The 22,369-nt window shown below is 49.8% G+C and overlaps 1 protein-coding gene across 1 annotated transcript; it reads right to left on the reverse strand.

Moving 5' to 3' along the window:
- Nucleotides 1-538: 538 nt before the first annotated feature.
- On the reverse strand, nt 539-21,670 carry LOC128149903 (endoplasmic reticulum-Golgi intermediate compartment protein 3-like). The gene is given in 8 exon segments (XM_052805904.1): nt 539-1,978; nt 4,607-4,671; nt 6,967-7,063; nt 11,837-12,084; nt 19,201-19,320; nt 20,640-20,727; nt 21,369-21,492; nt 21,609-21,670. Coding segments are annotated over 8 exon segments (945 nt in total). The 3' UTR covers nt 539-1,837.
- Between the last annotated feature and the right edge of the window lie 699 nt (nt 21,671-22,369).

Genomic DNA, 22,369 nt, shown 5'->3' on the forward strand with positions numbered 1-22,369 from the left:
TCCCGGTGCAGTCTGGGAGAGAAGGAGCGCGAGGAAAGCCCAGAGGGTCGGATGGCGGGGTCTGGGGCCACTGGGGCAAGAAGGGTGGGACCGCAGGGACGGTGGAAAAGGTCCATCGCCCAGGGAAGCCAACTGAAGAGCTGGAACTTTCTACGAAAAGCTCCAACTTCAGCCCCTGGAGCAGGAGTTCCCATCTAGTACGAAACCCAGGCATACATAGGTGGAACGACTGAAGCTTTCGCTCCCTGTTTTGCAGCAGGAACGGGACAGACTGCAAGCAGCGAGAGAAAAACCGGCATGGCAGAGAAAAGTTCAAATTTACAGGACAACGAACTCTGTGAATTAAGCTTTATTTCATGAGCACGTGAAGAAATACAACACACACACACGACAAACAGGGCTCGGTCCCCTTTGCCCGGACTACTCTCTTATGTGAATTCACTGAGGCACTACTCAAGCCATGACGTTTCATAACTTACAACCCGTAACACTTAAAGTCGCGGGATTGGGGGGGGGGGGGGCACGACAAAAAAAAAAGACAAAAAACCCACCAAAAAAAGACTTTGTTTTTCCCTAGTGGGAGTGCTCATCCTTCCTCCTGCGTCACCGTGCGGGCGTCCCCTGTATCACACTGTGAAGCACAAAAGCCTCAGCAGTCCAGCTGCTGTTGAATCTCCTTCAAAGGCTTTTTGGCTAAGCTGATGTTTTATACCTTCCAGCTTGGAAGTCTGGTCTATACCATTTCCAAAAGTCAGCAGATTCTGACAATACTGCCAGGCAAAGATGCTGGCTGCAGGAGACAGCCAGCTGCAGGTGCTAATGGCTGCATCATGGCCCTTTAGCTCTTTCTGGCCACCTGTGCTGCCTACCTGGTGCTCTCCCTTCAACCCAAAGGCGCTGCTCCCAGCATACATCAGGCCTTAGCGTGAGCTGGGCTAGCCAAAATCTGAGCAGGAGTTGAGTGAACAGTCACACTCCACCCCTTGGTGTAGTCAAACATCTAGCAAACCCGCTGCTTCGGCGAGTGGAGGTACTGTTACTCCTCTTGCCTCGCCTCCGGGGATCTGAGGCAGCGCCAGAGCTTACAGCCTTCAGGCAACCGTTAGTCTCCTATTGCTATGCCGTGCTAATCACGATCCCAGTATCGGACCGAGTCGGAGACCTAAGCACAGTGTGGACGCTTGTTTTATCAGTGTAAGAATGTACATCCCAGCTCCTGAACCCTACTGCATCCCTTGACGGCGGTACTGGCAGTAGCAGCAGTCGCCAGACTCCTCTTCCACGTGCTTTTATGGCTCTGGTACGCCCTGGTCTCCCTGAGGAGGTGAATCTTCGCAGGTGTTCAGGGCAAAATGCCTGTAAGATTTACGCGAGTAAAGTACACGGTGCTCAGCTCTGGCAAGTGAGCCGAGCATACCGCTGAAGCCATCAAGTTACACCTTAAGGGTGTTTTCACCAGGAAGCCTCGGCGCCTGAAGTTCTGTTGCTACAGATAACGGATTGAAGCCCCTTCCCCCTGTGACTGTTGTGTCTGCCTGCACTGTGGACCTACTCCAGCAGTTCAGCAGGAAAATGGAGGTGCTCTGCTCAAAGAATCGTCCTCAAATGGCTTGTTGAATTAATATGCTTCAGGTAGTAGCAGAAAAGCCCCAATCCCTTTCAGATGTTCACACGGAGAAGAAGGGCATCCGGGAGTGCCTCTTCCTCTCCACCGACTGGGAAGGGGCTCGGATGGCTTTCAGGCATTTGCACTGTCGCGTCTAAGCGAGGATGGAGCCTTAAGCTATGCAAAATGGCAAAAATCAATGGAGGGTGATGACGTAGATTGAAATGTCTCTTACCTGTGTTTCTCTGTCAGCTTGACCACCATGGGCAAAAGTTCATATAGCACAAATACACCAGGCAGACCCTGGTCTCCCAGTAGCCCGTTGGCTATCTTCTCATGTCGTGTAACTGAAAACGGCTTAGTCCCTACCACCTAGCAGGAAACAAACACAGCAAACGTCGTTTCGTTAGCGAGGAACAGGAAAGGCTACTAAAACATGAGTTCAGTGAACCGTAGCAGTGTAGCCCTGCCCACTCACTTGTGTAAGCACTGACAGTGCTTACAAAGGGTCATAAAAAAAGCACCATCAGGATCGAGTCTATTTTTCCTACAGGCTATCAGTTAAAGCCCCAGCTAGCCCAAAGAATGAGTGATGCATCAGTCCCCAGGCTGGACTGTTTTGGTCTCTGCTGGCAAGTAACGGCACAAGCTGTTCCTCTCGACCTCAACCCCAAGTCCACGTCACCTTCCACCAAAATGCAGTCCACCCAAGCATGCTTCCGGAGACAGCACCGGTAGGAGAAAGCCATATATATATGCAAGAGTGAGAAAAACGGAAGTAATACATAAAGGCAGGAGAGTGCCAGGGCTGCAGAAGGACACAGATTGCCCATCTTTATATAAACGAAGATCACCCTGCAGCATTCTCCTGCACCCTGCCATTCTTCTACCCGTTGCCCATACCAGTCCTATTCTTAGAGCAAATCAGTTGGGTTTCTGTAAAATGACATTATGTTCCCCTATTGACATTATCCCTAAAATGACGTTATTATCCCTAATAAGCTATCTGACACAAATTACGATCCAAGCTGAGAAAGATACTATCCAGTTTCTTCACCAAATTCCACATTTCGGGGTTCCAAGTACTGAATGCATAACACAGCCCCTGGCATCCATCTGGCAGCACACTTGGATCCATAATTACCCTAAGTCTGAGCATCACGGTCTGCATGGATTCCCCTCCCGGTGACTAATAAAAAGCAACTCTTTTGACAGGAGAAGTCCTTTGAAAACTGAACAGCAGCTCTACAGTAGCGTGCGAGATCGCATCAAGAGAAACAGAAGCCATGGGATACTGGGAGGTGGCCCTAAGAACAGGGCTCCGACTAACTATCCTTTGTACTTCAGGAATTTCAATCATCCACAAAAACTGCAGAGGCATCCTGAACCCAAGCAGAATGAGCTTCAAACATGGTCTGAAGGTTCTCCCAATATCACCTCATAGCAAGTAACTTCCACCCAACTTCCAGGAAAGAACAGACGGGTCTTTTTGTCCTTTCTAGGCAGGGGACTGAAGAAAGAGTGGTCCACATAAGGATTTATCACATGAGAACCAAGTCTCACAAACAGTTTCAATCTTTAGGGCAGGTGAAGAAATACAAACTATGCCTACCTTTCAATGGCTTCTCTCAGACCGCTCTGCCCACGCTGCTCTAGGATAGCTTCGCTTGAAGGTCTGCATTGTACCTACCGTGGCCGTGTGGCTCCTCAGATTTGTGGCTCCTACGCAGCCTCCGACATAACTAATAATCTGCCAGTGATTCACATTTCAGAGCGCCGAAAGCAAACATGAAGGCTGCGTGGATGTGCAGTAGTATGTTGTTCCGATTGCAAGGATATGTGGTACCTGCCCGAGAGCGGGATGCGTTTGGGTGAAGAGCCTGAGGTGGTAAGGGTTCCCAGTGCTGTGGGGTTTGCACAGCGTTATAAAACTGCGTAGGACAAGGGAGTCAAAATGTGGCGTAGTTTCATCCACAGGTAGATCAGTCCTTGCGCTGAACGAGCCCCAGAAACACACTTGGGTTTCACCTCAGAGGAAACTGGTTTGGTGTTAAAGGGAAGCTGGGCACGGACCACCCATGCAGCGTAGAAGATACAGCACCAAAACCTGGGAGACAGCTAGGGAGCTAAGCCGTCTTGTACGTGAATGTTCACAGAGCTGCTGGGGCACGTGGCACCCGTCTCTTCCTCACTTAGGCTTAGGTAAGTACGCTGGGTAGCACTGGCGGTGAAGTCTGCACAACAGTCAAGCTGCTGCCTCTACTGGTGTTTTCTTTGCAAAAGAAACGTAACAGCTTACATCATTCTGCTGCCCTAAGACTACGGGGGCCCAAATAATGATAACTGCCAGGTTTGGTTTGGTTTGGTTTGGTTTTTAAAAAGAGGTTCTCTGGAGATCCCCTACAGAATGATGATGGCAACCCACGTGAACGCTTCCAAACCAATGAAAGAAATCACAGTTCTTTCTGCTCCCTCAGGCTGGCTTCAGAGGAGAGCATAAGTTTGTCTGTGTTCGCAGGATCTTCGTCTCACCCTGGTATCTCCTCGGTAATTTATTTCTCCTACCTGTCCCAAAAGAAGGGCATATTCTGAAAGCAGGGCTGGAAATCCGACCACGCTCTTTTGGAGGCTAAAGGAGTTTTTAAATCGGAGACAAGCTGATCTTGGGTTATTCTCCAAAGAACATTTTTAGGATCTCCCTGCTGCTTTGACTTCTCCTGAGCATGCACTATGAGGGATTCGTGGGGGAACATGATCAAAGTGGCGTGGTCACTTTGATCTAGGTGGGATGGAAGACGCAGAAATCTGCTTCGTCGCTGCTGTAACATTACAGGTAACATTACACCATAGAAATTGTTATTCTTGCTGGGGTGGTGATCTGAAGAAAGTCAAACAGATTGTGTCGCTTCCACCAGAGGCCAGATATGGTCAGCGTCAGAATATGAGGAGAAAGTCTGAAGGCTTTCACTTGCCAAAGCAATAGGGAAAAAAGGTACTTACTTCACCATCTACTTTCATATACACCCTGGGGACCGCTTTGACAAAACGCTGAAACATCGTGGAAGCTATAAGCAAAGACAGAGAGACACAATTAATAACCGGTGAAGAGCTGCGAAGCTTAACCGACACGTTCGGTAAACACAAGCTGGTTTTGTTCAACTTGTCAGGGAACATCTTTCTGCACAACAGCTCCTGGAGGTTTTCAAGGACAGTAAAGTTAACGCCTGACACGAGTTTTCCTTTTGCCAAAGTGAATCTCGTTCCTGTTCCAACCAAAACCAAAACCAAAACTACTGGCATTTTGGCCTTGACTAAATGGAAAACTTTCTAACAAACCAGTTATCTTGCTATAGTCTCACCAGTACAACTTCTTGAAAATTCTTACTCTAGCACATGAAAACCTTTATATTTAACAGCATAGCCCTAAGAAAACATACTCTAAATGAGAATCCTCTATCAACGTCAATTAACACCGCAGTTTATTCCTGTAGAAGCATGGGTTTTGTAGTATCAGGAGATGAAAAGGAAGACCTGGATCAGTGAGGAGAAGAAAAAAAAAAAAAAAAAAAAAAAAGAAGGAGAACTCCTCCTGCTGCCTCAGACCAGCCTGTTCCGTCAGTTCTCTTAAGGATAACGAAAGGCAGGAGTCGCTTTGAAAACCTGTTTTCTATGAAATTCCCTAACAGGAGAAGATTATTCATTCTCATATATAAGATCTTTAGCTGGTCTGCAGTAAACGTAAATCTGACCTGCAATCTGCTTCTCCCACTTCTTTTCCAGGGCACGTCTTCAGTCCTAATTCCTCAAGAATGTGCCAACTGCTTCTCCGAGGCCCAGGATGGAAAGCTGCAGCCTACAGAGAGAATCTTACCAGCCAGCTACAGGCCCCCTCTCAGAAAAACTAGGGCATCACGATCGTATCGAGCATTATCACGCCTCTTCATTTTTCTGTATTTGATTTTAAGCACCATCCTTTGATTTGGGTCCAAGAATTAAAATCGATGGTGGAAAAATTTAAAAGAACGGATTCAGGTAGGATCAACAATCCTACCACCACCTCAAAGCAAACGACTTCTCTCTCCAAGCTTTATTAGCACAAACTTTGCGTAGAATAAGTCAACAGATTTAATAATAGAATGAGTTACCTGGAAAATAGGAGATGCAACAGAGCTGCTCAACAGGCCACGAACAGTGTTTCCAGCCTGCCCCCCTGTATAGCCCCAGCCAAGGATTGGTTTAAAACCTAGTCAAGCTAATCCGTAGAGACAGGTTGAACAAAAGACGAAAAATCAGCAAGAAGCAGGTGCTTTGCTGGCAAAACAGGCAGAGCTTGTAGAGATAGATGTGTAATAGTTAATGGAGCAACTTGAGGGTTTCTCAGAGTTGTGCAGAGATGGGACTTGAAGGCAAACTGAACAGGAGACGACTGCCCCGAGGCGGACCTTGAAATCTCAAAGATGAGAACTGGGACCAGCCAAGACGAGAGCGCTGAGGCAAGAACTAATTAAAGGGCTTTGATGAACGATAAGACCTGGGAACCGAGATTCGACTGGAAACTTACACAGATTTTGGACTGGGATAATGGGTGGTAAAAAGGTATATAAGACTGAGAAACTTTTGGAGGGTTGCCATTCACTGTGGCGGTGGCCCAACTCTGAGTTGTTAATAGAGCAAACCTAGAGAAACCCATGACTGAGAATTCTTTAACACTTTGCAGACTTCAGCGGATCTAAAAAAATGACTAATCTCTGCAGTGGCATATAAAGAGGTGCGGTCAGGATCTTTCACGGAAAATGCACACAAGCAGGCTTGCGTGAATAAACCAAGATTAGAGTTTGAGCAGCAGCAGCATGAGGACAGAATTGCCCTTCCTTCTCAAGCCAGCAAACTGGAGCTATCTAGGAAAGATCAGCACTATTTCAACTTCACTGCAGCTGTTCAGCTGCTACTGTTGGGTACACCAACGTCAGGCAGACACCACGACATGACTCTCCACCAACTATTTTTTCTCTCTCCTGCATCTTCTGGTTACCTCCTACTGTGCACACTAGCTAGACAGGGCTCCTCCTGAACTACACCTGATGCAGGCGCTTAATAACGATGTGCTGTACCTGCTGTCGTGCCTCCACGAACACTGAAAAGACAGATCTTTCAGAAAGGTCACAGAATCAAAACACATTGGCACATTTGTTCCACGTGAATGGAGGCAGCTGTTCCAGAAAGAGCACAACGTGGAGGAGTCCATGTTTTACGCAACGCTGTCAGGGTTCTCGTGGAAGACTGGGAACTTTGCTCCTGTTCTCTTCTAACACCTACTAATAGGGACACTTAAAAAGAGACTTCTCTCAGCAGGCTTTTACCTTGCTGCGCAGCGACATCCGTCCCGTCCAGAGGGTTCACAATGCCTGGATAATCCCTCCCAAACGAGAGATGCTCGATATAGTGCGTCATATTGATCTGAAACAGAAATGCTAATAACTCAAACAACTGCACAGCATCCACGGGGCAAGGTAAGGGGACTAAAGTTAATTACTTGTATATGTTTCTGAGTGTGGCTCTGGGACAGAGACAGGTCCTCCCTTACTCTGCGCCTCCTAACAGTAAACTCCAAAGCCCTTGCTCTTCTTTTTTATTCATGGGAGATTCCAAGATGTGGAATTTCTCCTTCTCCTGCTGGAAATCCCCAGATCCCGCTGCCTCTCCCTCTCATCTACAGAGCAGGCTCTCCCGCCCGCTCCTCTCCCTGCCATAGAACCATGCTGTCAGCACCTCGGTGGCACAGGTACAGGTATCATCTGCTTTCCTCCCAGCACAAGGCAAACTCCAACAGATCCAGAAGCAGTTGTGAAAATGCCAACCCTAGAAAACCAGGAAGCACAGATTAAGGAGCAAGGCGCTCTCTGGAAGAGGGGAACAGCCTTGCCAAGCAACACGCAGATGTCCCAGAACATACTTCGGAGCCTTGTGTGAAAGCAGGTCCCAGGTTCTGCCCGCCCAGAGCCATAAAGCCAAATCCGGCCGGGATCAGTACACTAGGATCTCAACGTGGCAAAGGGAGGGAAATCCAGAAGGAAAACAGACCAAGAGAACCAGAACACCGTCTTGGGAACACTTACATTGTCAAGCCCAAAGCTCTGCAGATTGTCAACTGTAATTGAAACGTAGTTTAACAACGTAGTTCAGACTGCAATAACGAGCCTATCTATTTACCTTATGCTAGCTTATAAGGGAGCTCCTCTCATTTCCATTGCGATCTAAAATGGCAAGAAAATCACCTGCGTTTCTCTCTTGCTTCCAGTAGGGCATGTGATAGATAAAACTCCCCTCCTGACTTAGACTAGCCACTGCTACAGTGAAGGAAAGTAACTTTAACTTGGGGTTACTTCAGATCAGGTATTTCAGTCCTCACCTGAATGTATGCTTAATCTAGGGCAAAAACAAGATCCCAGGGGCAAGCCAGGAAAACTTCACTGTTATCTCAGTCGCCACCTGACACGCATAACTCCTCTAACTACTGTAAAACCCAGAGGCACAGCAGATCTAAACTAACCACTGAGCAGAGCACGTGCCTTAATATCACGTCCAAGTGCCCTCAAGAAACCATCCTCATCTTAGCAACTCTCAGCGCTCTGCCTATCAGCCCTGTTACTGGCTGCCCGGAGTACCCACAGGGACAGGAAAAGACTTTGCGGGCACGGCCTGAGCAGGGTATTTGCAAACCACTGGTGGGGCCAAGGCGAGCTCTCACCAGTGCTAGGATTTGGGGAATTTGGCCTGCCCCCTCTCTGCCCTTCCTGCACGCAGCAATATGACAACGCCGGCAGCACCACGTGCCCCCAGGAGGGATCTGGCAAAGATACGGGCAACGGGATATCTTTCGGTTGGCTACTTACATGACTTTATGCAGTGCCAGAAGCATCAGTCTCAGGATGAAAATACAGCTTGCAACTCAATTTCAGTATCGCTCCTACCAGGTTTACCCAAAGGCACACAGTCATCTTAAAGGAGCCAGAGGCTGTGGCGCATTTTAACAGGTAAATTCACATGCTCAGGGAGCCAGACCTCGCCCTTCTTTCACCTCAGCAAAGAAAAACACACTTCAAAAATCGTGGGCTGTTATTTGAGGAGCCGATGGACTCAGATCGCCAAGGGCTGCTATTAACCAAGATTAGAAATGCTGCTCCCCTGAAGGGTTTCTGATATATGGCCTAGCACAAGACAAGCTGCAAAGCTGAACAACTGATTGGAACGAGCCTCTCCTTTAAAACATTTCTTTAACATGAGTGTGCTGTGAACTCTTTTTTTTTTTTTTCTCCATTAACAGCTTTCAATAAAACACCAGAAGCTTTACTTGTATCCCTATAAACCCCTTATAAACCCAAAGAGATATACATGCAAAACAGAGAACGTACAGTCAGAAAAGGAAATGCTAAGCCTAAGCTATACTCCTCCAAACGCCTCTGATGTAGGGAGAGGCCCTTGCATTTCACAGTTAAAACGTTCAATGCTCAGAAACTAAGGCTGCAGTCACTGCAGTTAACGCAATGGTTCTGCATTACAAAGAGCTCAGAGCTGCACTGGCTTCAGATATTCCTGTGGCTTGTCTCTGACAAGTGTGCAGACCTATCACTGCCACTAGCACAGTGGTTTGTGTGCCTGGGCTGGCAACTGGATCAAAGAACTCATTTGGCTTTAAAAAAGAAACTCCCACTAAACATTTGGAAATAGATGTGAAACGGTGGGCAGGGAAAGGAAAGAAGGGAGAAGTGGCCTTGGGATTATGCGACGCCATCTCTCTTAACGGTTACCAGCAACACCCTGCTTCATGCCGCGGTATTTTTTGCGCTTAAGGCAAGAGTTAAGTGGCTTGGCTGTCAGTGAAGTGTCAAGTCCCGCTGCCTTTTGTACAGACACCAGCAGGCTAACCTTCAGTTAATAACAAAGCGCTACAGAGATCCCAGCTCTGGTGGATCTGCATTTAAACTGGACCTACTGCCAAAGGAATAAAACAGTCTTTGTCCCCCCGTCTTTCTGTTGATGGCTCCTTCCTGTTCCACCCTCCTTTCGGTCATGAGCCACGTCAGAGAACCTAACAGGCCAAAATGTAAGTATTGCTTTATGTGAGGCTGTTCTTCCAGCCAGAGCCGCTCCAGAGTAAGGTTAGTCACGTCAGCTTTAACGCTTGGGTAGTCTCACATTCGTTAGCCTCTGAAGTGGGAGCTGAGTACTAGTAAGGCTGACAAATCTTACAGTACCAGAAAGCAGTACCAGAGAAATGCAAGGGCAGCACGTGACAAAGACCAGCCATTACCTAACCTGTTACACTAGGTTTACATCGCGCGTGACCCACTTTAACAGTTACGGCTATCCAAAACAAAAATTCCCCACAGTGCTCCGCCACGCCTTCCACAGATAAAACGCCAATTAATTAGTTTTTTATAAAACTCTTCTCCAATAAATGAGTTGCAACTCTGCCAAAACGCACGATTTACCTGTTCACTTTCTAAAACAGCGTTCCACCAGACCGCAGGTCGGTTTATCTCTGATCACTGAGGATGATGCCAAGCACGTGCGTATGTACCCTAGGTCGCACATAAACGTGTAGCTAGCCATAGTTTGCTTAACATAAAACAACAGGCTATTTAGCCTGCTTAGAGAAGAAACAGAACAGAAGAGCTTAAGACACTGTCAGCTAGGACCAGAGACTGGTATTTCTGAAGAAACATGAACACATCCCTTCCTTTCCGTAACTGCAGCTAAGTGCCTAGCTAGGTAAAATCAAGAGACCTGTAAAACTTCTTAAGTTTGTCAAGAAGTCTGTCTGGTTTTATATAACCTAGTTTTCTTCACCGTTTTAGTAACGCCGTTTTAAGAACTGCTGTCTATCTGAAGACTCCGCCCCATCTTGCATTTCTCACCTGAACAACCACAGAGCCTCCCTGGACTCCAAAATTCAGTCCTTTACCTGCAAAACAGCACTTACTGCCACTCAGGACTCTCTCAATCAACACATGAAGGCTGCAAGAAACCCAAGACACAGCTACCCAAACACGTTGCTCCAGGGTGAGCTAGGACACCAATTCTCAAACTGGGGATGAATTTTCTGAAGGAAAAATATCTTACAGCAGGAGCGCAGCGGCAGGAAGATGAGGAGCGGCATTAGGATGCATCGTGAAAAGGGGACTGAGGCAGGGAGCAACACAGAAAATGTTGCAGCGAGGAGAGGGAGTGAGCAAAGCCGAGAGCCTGAGCCCTCTACCAGACGTTACCGAGTCAAAACATCACATCTCAACCTGTAATCACCATGATTAGGGTAAGAATTAGAGACCGAGGCAACAAAGGCAACCTCGTGGTTGGTGTCTACTGCAGGCCACCCAATCAAGGGGAGCCTACTGACGAAGCCTTCTTACTCCCGCTACAGGAGGCATCGTGCTCGCAGGCTCTTGTCCTGCTGGGGGACTTCAACCACCTCGACATCTGCAGGAAAAGTAGCACGGCGAGCTGTAGGCAATCCAGGAGACTCCCGGAGCGCACTGAGGGTAACTTCTTAAGCCAGGTAACAGACAGCCCGACCAGAGGAGATGTGATACTGGACCTGTCGGTCACCGACGCAAGCGAGCTAATCGGTGACATCAAGACTGGAGCCAGCCTGGGCTGCGGTGGTCATGCACTGGTGGAGTTCGCAGTCCTGAGGGATACGGGTCAGGCGAAGAGTAAAGTCAGGACCCTGAATTTTAGGAAAGCAAACTTCCAGCTCTTCAAGGAGTTAGTCTATAGGACCCCCTGGGAAACTGCCCTCAGGGTCAAGGGAGCAGAACAGAGCTGGCCGATCTTTAAGGACGCTTTCCGTAAAGCGCAAGAGCTCTCGATCCCCAGGTGGAAGAAATCAGGAAAGGAAGGCAGGAGACCTGCATGGATGAGTCGAGACCTGCTGGTCAAACCGAAGGGCAAGAAGGAAACGCACCGGCAGTGGAAGCAGGGACAGGTATCCTGGGCAAGTATAGGGACGCTGCCCAGTTGTGTAGGGATGGATGGGGCCAGGAAGGCCAAGGCGTGGCTGGAACTGAACTTGGCAAGGGACGCAAAGAATAACAAGAAGGGCTTCTACAGGTATGTCAGCCCGAAAAGGAAGGTCAAAGAAAGCGTACCCCCCTGATGAGCAAGACTGGCAAACTGGTTACAAGGGACAAGGAGAAGGCTGAGGTACTCCACAACTTCTTTGCCTCAGTCTTCACTGGCAGCCTCTCTTCCCACACCTCTCCAGGGGGTGGACCGCAAGACGGAGACTAGGGCAGCAAAGGCCCTCCCACTGTAAGAGAAGATCAGGTTCGTGACCACCTGAGGAACCTGAACATACATACGTCCATGGGACCTGACGAGATGCATCCCAGAGTCCTGAGGGAACTGGCTGATGGAGTTGCCAAGCCGCTCTCCGTGATATCTGGGAAGGCACGGCAGTCGGGTGAAGTCCCTGGTGACTGGAAAAAGGGAAGCATGACACCCATTTTTAAAAAAGGTAGAAAGGAGGACCCTGAGAACTACCAACTGGTCAGCCTCACCTCTGTGCCTGGGAAGGTCATGGAACAGATCCTCCTAGAAGCTATGCTAAGGCACATGTTGGACAGGGAGGTGATTCGAGGCAGCCAGCACGGCTTCACCAAGGGCAAGTCCTGCCTGGCCAACCTAGTGGCCTTCTGTGATGGAACGACTACACCAGTGGACGAGGGAAGAGCTACAAATGTCGTCTATCTGGACTTCCGTAAGGCCTTTGACACGGTCCCCCACAACGTCCTTCTCTCTAAATTGGGAGAGATACGGATTTGATGGGTGAACTGTTTGATGGACGAGCAATTGGTTGGACGGTCTCATCCAGAGGGTAGTGGTCAACGGCTCAATGTCCAGATGGAGATCGGTGACAAGCGGTGTCCCTCAGGGGTCCGTACTGGCACCAATACCGTTTAATATCTTCATCAATGACACCGACAGTGGGATCGAGTGCACCCTCAGCAAGTTTGCAGATGACGCCAAGCTGAGCGGTGCAGTTGACACGCCTGAGGGATGGGATGCCATCCAGAGGGACCTGGACACACTTGAGAAGTCGGCCCATGTGAACCTCATGAGGTTCAACAAGGCCAAGTGCAAGGTCCTGCACCTGGGTCGGGGCAACCCCCGCTACCAATACAGGCTGCAGGATGAAGGGATTGAGACCAGCCCTGCGGAGAAGGGCTTGGGGGTACCGGTGGATGAAAAGCCAGCAGTGTGCACTCACAGCCCAGAAAGCCAACCGTACGCCCAGGCTGTATCAAACGAAGCATGGCCAGCAGGTCGAGGGAGGTGATTCTGCCCCTCTACTCCGCTCTGGGGAGAGCCCACCTGCAGTACTGCGTCCAGCTCTGGGGTCCTCAGTACAAGACAGACATGGACCTGCGGGAGTGGGTCCAGAGGAGGGCCACAAAAACGATCAGAGGGATGGAACACCTCTGCTGTGAGGAAAGGCCGAGAGAGTTGGGGTTGTTCAGCCTCGAGAAGAGAAGGCTCTGGGGAGACCTTATCACGGCCTTCCAGTACTTAAAGGGGGCTTATAAGAAAGACGGGGACAAACGTTTTAGCAGGGCCTGTTGTGACAGGACACGGTGTAATGGTTTTAAACTGAAAGAGGGTAGATTCAGACCAGATATAAGGAAGAAACTTTTTACGATGATGGTGGTGAAACCCTGGAACAGGTTGCCCAGAGAGGTGGTAGACACCCCATCCCCGGAAACATTCAAGGTTACGTTGGACGGGGCTCTGAGCAACCTGATCTACTTGAAGATGTCCCCCCGCTCACTGCGGGGAAGGGGGCGGGCCGGGTGGACTACACGACCTTTAAAGGTCTCTTCCAACCCAAACTATTCTATGATTCTATGATTACCTTTAAAAAATCCAATGGCTTAACGAACCCTCGGAAAAACTCCTACTGAGCATTCCGAGATTAGCAGGCTTGGTGCACGAATTCCCAGGAGAAATTCTCTAGCCTGTTGTACAAATGAGATTAAGTGAGATCATCACCCCATCGGACTTCAAGAGGCAGAAGTCGCTCCAACACGTCACCACGTCCTCCTCAATTACATTATCTGCACAGAGCAACTAATAATCCCCCAGCACATTATCTCCAACGCTGATATGTTAAAATCGTTTAAGACAAAGATTCTCAACCTTTTCCATCTGGTGACCTCCTTTACCACAGAAGAGTGACCTGGCACGGCTCTCCTTTCAGCTTTCAGGAAATCTTCTCCGATCCCAGCCTAGATCAACAGCTCCTCCCAAAGGAGATTTATGCGCACAGCAAGTAACAGAAATTGGTTAGCTCTGTAGTAAAACGGGTTGGGGGCGGGGCGGGGCGGGGGGGAAGGATACAGCAACACTGACTCTCAACAGCGTGCACTGCAAAAACGAGCAGAGCAGGAGAGAAGAGAGAAATATTCCGATCCTTACAATGAAAAGACACAGAGATTCAGACAGAGCAGCGCTTAAAACTCGTACCAAAAAGGGGAAGAGCAACAGCTTTGCCAGTGTGCTTTCTAGGCTATATAAAATGACTCCCTAGCTAGCCAAAGGGCTAATATATGGACAAGCAATCATCTACAGAGAAACAAAAATGCAGGCATTAACCGCTAAAAGGAAAAACACAGTGGCATGCCCATATACGTTAAGTGAGCTCTAAAGCAGCACGCCAGATAACAATGCTGGTTATATTTAGACTCTTTCCCAGTTCTTAAGGGAACAGAAAGGTCATTTTAGGAGCAACCAAAGCTATCCAGAAGTGCACTCGAGGTTTACATTCACAACATGTTAACATTCAAAGCTGGGTAACAAGTTTTTGTTCTTAATCGGTCCTGTGCTGCTTTTGTCACACCTGATGCACAGAGAAGGCAGCGTACCACGAGGCTGTTTTGTTCCTTCTGCTGCAAGATCCCAACAGAGGCGAATACCTGGAAGGATGGGGGGGCAGGAGGAACCTATGTTTGGACGACATACCTCAAAGGAGGTTAAGTAACCTCCTTTTTTGTTTGTTTCGGAAGACCGTTCACGTATATTCAACGCTCTGCATGACTAACCAATAACTGTCATAGACTTACACCTCCTCAGAGATGGGCCTCTGAATCCTTCACACAGCAGTTTCGATCCACTTTGCCACATGCTACATCCCTGGCGGGGCTTCTACAACAGCAGGTTTTGTGGTACGGAGAAGCTATGGAAGGTACGGAGAGCCTCCAGGTGGCTGCTTGACAAAGCTTAGGCATTCCCAGCAACCGGTACGACTTGAGCTCTGGCGGATTATAGCCCAGTGACAAACGGAAACGTCACGTTTGCGGTCTCCAAAACGAGCTTGATACAACTGCAAAACTGCTTGTCCGTCTGCACAGAAACGGGTGAGACCTTGCGTCTTTCAGCACCGAGACAACCAAACTCCGAAAGGAGTTTACCAGCGTAAAAAGGAAAGCCTGCTGAGGATGAAATAAGAATCTCAGCCTCCGGTATTCAGTGTGGGGATGAAAACGGTTAATTCCCCGGCAGACGCTACTTTGGGACAGAAGTTAAGAGTGAGCTCACACAAACACCCTCTGTGGAAGGAATACTGTACAGGTGATCCGCCAGAGGATTTGGATCTCCTCCACGCTGAAACGGCGTCCTCGACTGATGGAGACTGAGTTTTCTTTCTTTGCTTCTGTGTTTTTTTCTGGACCAAAGAAAAAGCTGAAGCCTGGAATCATGAATCCCTCAAGATGCAAACACCTCTGCGGAAGGACGCAACTTGACAGATGGGACAGACCAAGTCACTACAGAGACAATAAGAGCGAGGGACAGTCCAGAACCTATGGGCTACCACGGATCCATTCTTACAGAAGAATTCTTTGCAGGTAGGAGGAATGAGAAACACCAAATGACACCCGTTGTTCGTGCGAGCGATAAATGCCTGGTCTTCGCTCCCGTAAGGATGCAAAGCCTGCAGCAGAAGTGAGAAGGCAAAGCCATAACCAGGTTTCATTCCAAGACGGCTCACGTAACGGTGAAATAATTTACACGGCTCCCCTCTGGACACCAAATAACCCCAGAAAAGATGCCGTTTGATGAGATACAGCCTTTGTGCTGCTGCAAAGGTAGTGCAATTTGCGCTGCCCTTAAACAGGCACGTGCACAAACTAGACAACCTAACTCTGCACGGTCTTAACAATCGTGAGCACAGCTTCCAAAGGCAGACCAAAACCACAACGGTTCTCATCATTCTCTCAACACGGGCCCAGGAGGATTTCATTGCACAGACCTTCATAGACACTTTCGAAAAAAACACGCGTGCAACATAACTGTATTAATTCAAGTGCTAAGAAGATACAAAAAGGTGTAAAGGTTACCGCACGTCCTCCGACTCTGCCCCGTAACAGCTCTCGCAGCGACCCACATCCAAAGAACTTGGATCAAACACTTTTTCTTCTTCTTTCCCCAGCTCCAAGACAAAAGAAGATGCAAAGCGACGAGGCGTGACTAGAAACGCTATCTTGTACTCTTGTTCCGTTCTGGGCGCAATAACTGTTCCACACACGAACGCAACGATTCTGTGTCGGAAGCTGCGCGTCCTGCACCCAAAGCCCACCCGGAACGGTATGCGCAGAGCCTGTTGAGGTGCGAAGTAAGACCAAGAAGCAGAGTGGCATTTGTCTTCTCAAACGCACCCTCCATACCAAGAACTGGCTATCTGTAAGCCTCGCTGGAGCGCTGATCAGATGTTACTTGCCTAAAGGCTTTGCTAAAACATTGTCTACTTCAGACAATGTCGCACAGTAAATGGCGGCAATTGTAACAGGACCTGTTACACAAACAAAATTTTAAATAGCAGGCAACAGCAGGCAACAGTGCACAACGCACAATCCTGTCCCAAGACGTGTAGGGAACACGGTTACACATTGCTGTGAAACAAGATCAGAGCCAGAGTCTCCCGAATGGAAAATTGGCACCCAGTCCTCCAGGATGACAATGCTGACAAGGCACACACGTTAACCCCTGCTCACTAGAAGTCTCCAAGGAATTTCTACCTTCTTCGTGACTTAACGATTCTGACAACGTCTGTGCCATGTGTGTGCTGAATGCGCAGCCGCAGTACGGCTGGGGCACGAACTCATGGGAATTCATGGTCTTACGTGCAGAAGGCTGAAGAGGGACAAAACCATTGGCTCTTATAATAAGAGGCCCCCTTAAAAGCAGGCCGTTTCAACGCACAAACCCTGAAGGACAGGACCAAGTCTCTTGCGTTACAAAAGCCCTCTAAGGCTCGCTATCCAGGCGTGGCTGCACTCCCCTCTATAAGCCTTGAAAAGGTGGCTCCTTGGATCACTAACGCTGGGGAAGGGGACAAGGTACATAGTCAGACACTGCTGAGGGGATAAAACGTTATCAGGGCCCTGTCTGTTGAGACTGGGGGGTATAACAGGCGGACGGAAGCGAGCATTAAACACGTCTGTATTTCGTACTAGCCACAGAAAAAAGAGATTTTAGTTGGAAACTATGAAACGGGCATCAAAATCAGTCATTACCCTTATTTCTTTAATCACATACTTTATGGCAGTGACGCTCAAGCAAATAAGAGCTTTTAGGAAAATATCCCCTTTAGTAAACAACCGTGCGAGACTTTCTTTCTAAAGCTCGCAACATTCAAAGCAGTTGAAAGCGCACTTAAGAATTCACTGTTCAAAAAGCGGTACGGCTTTTAATCTCGTAATTACACTCAAAGACAGCGTCAGGAAGAATACAGCTAAATAATCGCGACGCTTTGTCAAAGCCACGATTCCCGCCACTTCAACAAGAACACCTGTACGATACACGGAGTCTTTCAAGACACAGCAACCAGCAACAGCTTTTTAAATGGAATCAGTAGCTGCCTGTTGAGTTGTCGCAGAGACAGCATCCAGAGGGAATGCACACAGTCCGGATACTATAAAGAAACTGCAGTGCATAGAACTCTACACCGCAGGGTTTCTTGCCGCTGACACGGTCCTCAACTTGCACGCAGATACGATACGTGAAATTGGAAGACTCTGTCCACGGTAAAAGGAAGGAAACGATAAGAACCACCAATAAAGAATTCAATCATGTCTTGTCATTCAATGGAAAGGAGTAAGACGACATCCCAAGCACAGAATGCAACCTACCATAGAAATCATCCAGCTATTAACTATCTTAATGTAACTATGATTAGGAGAAGCCTCCAGATGCTACTCCGTAAAATTTGGGTATGCTTTACTAAATTTAAGGTCAATACTGCTACAGCTGCCATTTAAGTAACTGACTGAAGGTCAGCGTTACTAATAGAAACTGATAATCGCAGAGTTTAATGAAGACGGGTGGATACTTCTGACCTAACCTGCAACACGGGTGATGGAAACCAAACTAGCCGCGTGCTTTTTCCAGACAGCGGAAGAAATTGCTTGTTGCCTGCAATGCATCTGATCTCTTCTGAAATGCCTCTTCCAGGCGAGACCGTTTGCTCCTTACGAGTTTCTCCTCCTCTCCATTGATTACACAAGGAGCCAGAGCAACCGGTTCCGACGGAGTAATGCCAATGGAGACTGGCAACACAAGTAAGGCAGGAGGCCTACATGCGTTAACAGAGAATTAGATACAGAAAAGCTGGTTTTGTCCCCGGGCATTACATTTGTAACGCCACAACCTCTGAATACAGAAAGGCTGCTAAGCGAACACAGCAGTAACAGCGCTATCACCACATTCCCGTGGCAGCAGGAGAAACTCCCGTACCTACCAATCGTTCAGCTCTTGGCTTAGTTTAGCCTTGCAACTTCAAGAACAGAAAAGTTCAATCCGAGTGATACAAATCAACAAATTCAGTTCACGCCGACACGTAGAACTACACCATCTCCCCGAAAAAGTAATAAGGAGCTCGTGTTTTGGAAAGGAAAAGTCAGGACAGTATTACTGTTACATTGCAACACTTTGCCAGAACCCTTTCTGGTTTGTATCGAAGCGCAACGATGAGTCACAACACGAAACGAATGTAAAGGAGAGGTTTACGTAGCCAAGGACCGCTTACAACAACCTGTAACCGATAAACCAACTAAAATATATTTATCTAGGTAGGCATTAACACACACAAAGTAAACGTAGTAAGGTGCAAGCTTGGGCTTAAGGGTCGAGTCACTGGAGCCTTCCCTGGAGAGAGGCTCTTTCCTCTAACCAGGTCGTCCCATTTGCCAGCCCACCGCGATTTAAAGGCACAACCCAAGCCAAGTTTTGCCAGAACAGCTGCTTGATGCCTAGTCGTAAAAGACCATTCATGCAGCAGCTTTACTCCTGAAATGCATCCGTGAGTCCTCGTCGTAATTTCAGAGGGACTAGGCAAAGATCTGCCTCGCAAAAGTTGCCAGTATAACAGGAGCTCGCCCCATCTGCCAGTTTAATAGAGTTGCGTGCTATAAACTCTTCAAAAGCTTGTGGTCTTTAAATGCTCTTCAGCTGTCACTTGTTCCCGTGAATCTCAAAACAGGCATACGGTGATGGAAAGACAACGAGAGCGTCCACCCAAGAAAGGCAGAATAGCACCTTACCGTGGCTCTCGGCCTCCGGGGTCACACGATTGCCAGCTTTATCCAAACGTTGTTCAAACAGATTGTGCTCTACATCCAGCTGCTGCTCTCCTGCTACGTTCCTGGCATCGATGCTCAACTCTGAAATCAGTGAGCAAGGAAAGTGGTCTATAAACACACATTTGTTATGGCCTGCGGCAGGCTGAGGAAGCATTCAGCCAGTGAAAATACAGACTCTTTCAGCGAGGGCGATAAGAACGTGCCAAAGCGGAAGAGCGCGTATGGCTGGGGACGAGTGACGTACAGGGAATAAAACGCACGTTGCAGCACCCTGAACGACCCTTCCAAATACGGGGTCGGGTTTGGTGCACCAGAAGGACTGTTTCCAGCTGCCCAGAAAGCGTTACCCTGAAAGGTAATGCACTTAAGGCAAAAGAAACCAAAACCAAACCCCTCAAAGCCCATAACCATTGCCAGGAGTACAGGAGTTAAGCTTCAAATTGGTTGAAAGCTGCCTCCTACCTCTACCCCCTCACCCTTCCCCCTTCACCATCACCACACTTCCTCGTGACCCCTCTTCACAAAGAAGACTGAGAAGGTCTGGGGTCTCGGCCTGGTATCGAAGCACCGTGATGCGCTTGCCGGCTACATGCTACAGGCTCCCTTAGAAGACTGACAGCTTCTCTGCACAAAACAGCAGGGGCTTCCAAACTCTCTGGCCTTCCCGCGCCCTTTTAAACGTGAGGAAGGCAAAGACCAACAATATCTCGGGTGGTCACAAGGAAGTCAGACTCACTACCTTTAGAGCCCAACGCACTACCCAAAGGAATTACCGCAACAGAACAAGAGGCAGGGAAGATTAGCGGACAGTCGGATAACGTGCACCGCAGCGGTACGCAGGAAGACTTGCAAAATTTTCCCTCACTTCACCCTGCAGCTTTGTTTTGAATTTAGTTAAAAGGTAATCCGACTACTAACGCTCACTCCGATTTTAAAAACTTGGGAGAAAGGTTATCACGTGGCGTTGGCGCTACAGTCAGAACTGAAGTACAAAAACCACGGAAAAGTTGCGCCTCGCCAAGTAACTTCCAAAGGAGACTCTAAAGTGTTTCAGCAACAGTACAGTCAAATCTCGAGTCCCAAGCGAACACCGAACGCTGTGCCAGCCTTTTCAGTATGACCGAGCTCTCTGACAAAGTACCACACCAAACAGAAACGTAAGCGGGTTTATACCTTAGCCTCACGTATCATCTCGAAACAGAATACAGCCTGCCTGGAAGCGCTGGTTTAAGCGCTCAGCGGGCCTGCCTGGAATCGCTGCGTAACCACCAGGGATCACCAATTCCTCCCTGTCCGTGGCCCAAGCAGCAGTGCAGCACTCGGAAGCACCGGGCACACCGAGCCTGTCGGGCCCTCGGCAAGTATGAAAATTATCCCCAACGTTCAGAAGGCTGACTCACAAGCACAAGGCACGTGCGGAAGAATAACATCGAGACTGATCTTCGGTTTAGCTCCCCTTGATTTGTCAACGCGCAGTTCCGGATGAACCTAGGCACAAGGGAAAAACAGAGAGTCCTCTTTCACTTGGAAGACAATCAAAAGGCCTCTTTCTTTCCCTCGACTGCTCTGGCTCACCAGCTGATTTTTAAGACGTGGGATTCAAGAGACACCTGAGCTGCTGCCTCCCACCGTAGCCAAGCGCTTGCCGTTTCTAACGCTTTTTTTTAAGAAAGGTAGTAACTTGGGAATCTTAGAACCTGCGGTGGGCACGGGGGCTCTCGCGCTTGCTTGCTTGCTTGCTTGCTTTCCTTTGTATTGCCTGCTTGTAGGCGGCAGAGACAGCGAGAAGAGACTCTGAGACGCTCTCCTGCCACAGCGTTACAGGAAGCCACAAGCCACCCTTGGCGCCAAGCGGCTTTCGGGGGAGGGCAGCCCGCTCCCGGCCTCAAGGCCACCAGCTCGGAGAAAGAAAAAAACCCCACGCAGATCTGCGGCGGGTGAAGCTGCCGCGTGGGCAGCCCGCAGCAGGCGGCGGAGGAGGCGGCGGCTCGGCGCGGGGGCGGAGGCACGGCAGGCCGCCCCGGGCCGCAGGGCCGCCCCGGCCAGAAGCAGCACCGCGAGGCGGGGACGGGCCGGGACGGGCCGGGCCGGGCCGGCCCCCCGCCGCCGCCGCCGCCGCCGCTACTCACCTCCTTGGTGAGGTAGTACTGCAGCTCCGAGAAGAAAAGCAGCACCACGATGAGCCCGCTGACAACCGTCACTGCCGGGGAGACGAGAACCGCCGTCAGCCCCGCCGGGCGCGCCTCGCCTCGCCTCAGTCCCGCCTCAGCCCGCCCGCCGCCGCCGAGCGCCGGCCCGCAAGGCCCCCCCGCCGGCCGCCGCCCCACGGCGAGGCCCGGGCCCGCCCGCCGGCCCCCGGCCGCCCTCACCCAGCGCGCCCCCGCACGTCTTGACCCGAAAGTCCTCCAGGGTCTTGTCTTGGGGAAGGCATCGAACCGCTTCAGCCGCCACAGCGAGTCCGTGGCGCCGCGCGGCCCGGAACCAAACCCGCCTTCCGGCGCCGCCCCGGCACCGCCCCGCCGGGCAGCGCGGCCCGAAGCCGGCCGAGGGGGCGGGCGGGGAGGGGCTGGGGCTCCCGGGCTCCTCCGGGGCGGGCAGGTCCTCGCTGCCGCCTCGCCCTCTTCTGACCCTCCCTGCCAACGGCCCCCGGGCCTCTCAAGGACACCCGAGAGACGCTGACTGTGCCGAGATCGGTTAGCCGGGAAGGGCTTGAGACCAAGGCGGAGCTGCTGGCAGAGAGCAGTTTTCACTCGGTTTGACCTCCTGCCCATCCCATCCCCTGCCTCCAGCTTTGAAAGGGCTGGCGTTTGTTACCCCCGCCCTTCGGAGAACAACCGAGCTGTCCCTCAGGCTGGCTGTCGCAGCAACAAAGCTGAAAGCAAATCACCTCGGGAGAGTACCAGCGCTTATTGTGCCGAAGCACGGAAGGAAAAAGGGAGGAAAGGGAGGAAAAAACCGCCGCTCTCTTGCCCCACCTCCCATCCCTGGCCTGTACCCTTCACCCCTTCATTTTGGTAACCACCTCCGTGTTTCCCTCTCTCGTCACAGGGAAGGGCTACGAACTCAAGAGGTTAAATCGTACAGCAGCTCGGAATAGCTTACTTGTGCAAGTGAAAAAAAGAGGGTAAGC

This window comes from Harpia harpyja, chromosome 1 (genome assembly GCF_026419915.1).
Source record: "Harpia harpyja isolate bHarHar1 chromosome 1, bHarHar1 primary haplotype, whole genome shotgun sequence".
Lineage (NCBI taxonomy): Eukaryota > Metazoa > Chordata > Aves > Accipitriformes > Accipitridae > Harpia > Harpia harpyja.